The 879-nt window shown below is 45.8% G+C and overlaps 1 protein-coding gene across 2 annotated transcripts in view; it reads left to right on the top strand.

The window, feature by feature from the left end:
• Positions 1-455: 455 nt before the first annotated feature.
• The window catches only part of NOX4 (NADPH oxidase 4), a 111,837-nt gene continuing 111,413 nt past the window's right edge, over positions 456-879 (top strand). For both annotated transcript variants that reach the window (XM_009864391.1, XM_009864390.1), the window contains exon 1: positions 456-544. In XM_009864391.1, coding sequence (XP_009862693.1) covers positions 536-544 — 9 coding nt within the window. In that variant the 5' untranslated portion in view covers positions 456-535. The remainder of the gene's footprint in view (positions 545-879) is intronic.

Here is an 879-nt window from a genome sequence, read left to right as displayed (position 1 = left end):
GCCGGGGCTCGGCACACGCTGTGCGGGAGCCTGGGCTTTGTTAGGTTCTCTTTGGGAAAGTTCCGTGGTGGAGAAGATGCGTCTTCTCGGAGGTCAAGTTCCTGCCTTTGTCTCTTTGTTGCTAGTTTTTGGTTTTGGGGTTCTTTTTTTTTCGGTAAGCAGGTTTGAGCAGCTTTTTGCGTGCGGAGGGTTCCGCCAGCTCTCGGTGGTCGTTAAGTCACAAAGGTAAAGTTTTGTGGAGTTCGGTGAAAGGGACAATTTCTCACGTAGGGCTTATTCCTCTAAATATTTTAAAATATTTTGTGCTAAACGCCTGAAGTTTCTTTTCCTATTGTGTTACGTTATGCTTATGAAACTGCGAGCATGAGAGTTTTATGAATGAAATCAGCGCTGAAAAGTTTGCCCATGGAACCCGCGCTTACCAGCTCTCCTTTCTGTTTCATTTCAGCTTCTCTGGCTCTCCCTCAATGTGTGGCTCTTCTGGAAAACCTTCCTGCTCTATTATCAAGGGCTGCAGTATTATTATTTACATCAGATGTTAGGGGTGAGTGACCCGGACGTTACTTTTTGCCCTGGAAACTGGGATGCTGGGAGATGGGACCGGGGAGGCAGAATGCATTTGCTAATCAAGGATGACATGAACTTCTTGTTAGATCTGTAGGGTGGGGAAAGATCAAGTAGGAAATTATTGGGATACTGCTGAGTGTTATTTGGAGTAGAAAATGAGAAGAAAAAAAGCCGGTCAAGTGCGGGACTCCTCCTCTCCTCTCCTCTCCTCTCCTCTCCTCTCCTCTCCCTGTCCTGTCTCCTACGAAAAATTATCTCCATTGTTATTTCCTCCAATACAATGCCCTCAGTGTAAGATATCTTGCCTAAGAA

The sequence above is a fragment of the Apaloderma vittatum genome, unplaced genomic scaffold (assembly GCF_000703405.1).
Source record: "Apaloderma vittatum isolate BGI_N311 unplaced genomic scaffold, ASM70340v1 scaffold802, whole genome shotgun sequence".
Classification (NCBI taxonomy): domain Eukaryota; kingdom Metazoa; phylum Chordata; class Aves; order Trogoniformes; family Trogonidae; genus Apaloderma; species Apaloderma vittatum.
Note: the sequence above shows the minus strand (reverse complement) of the source record. Positions and strands in the feature narration are given on the sequence as shown.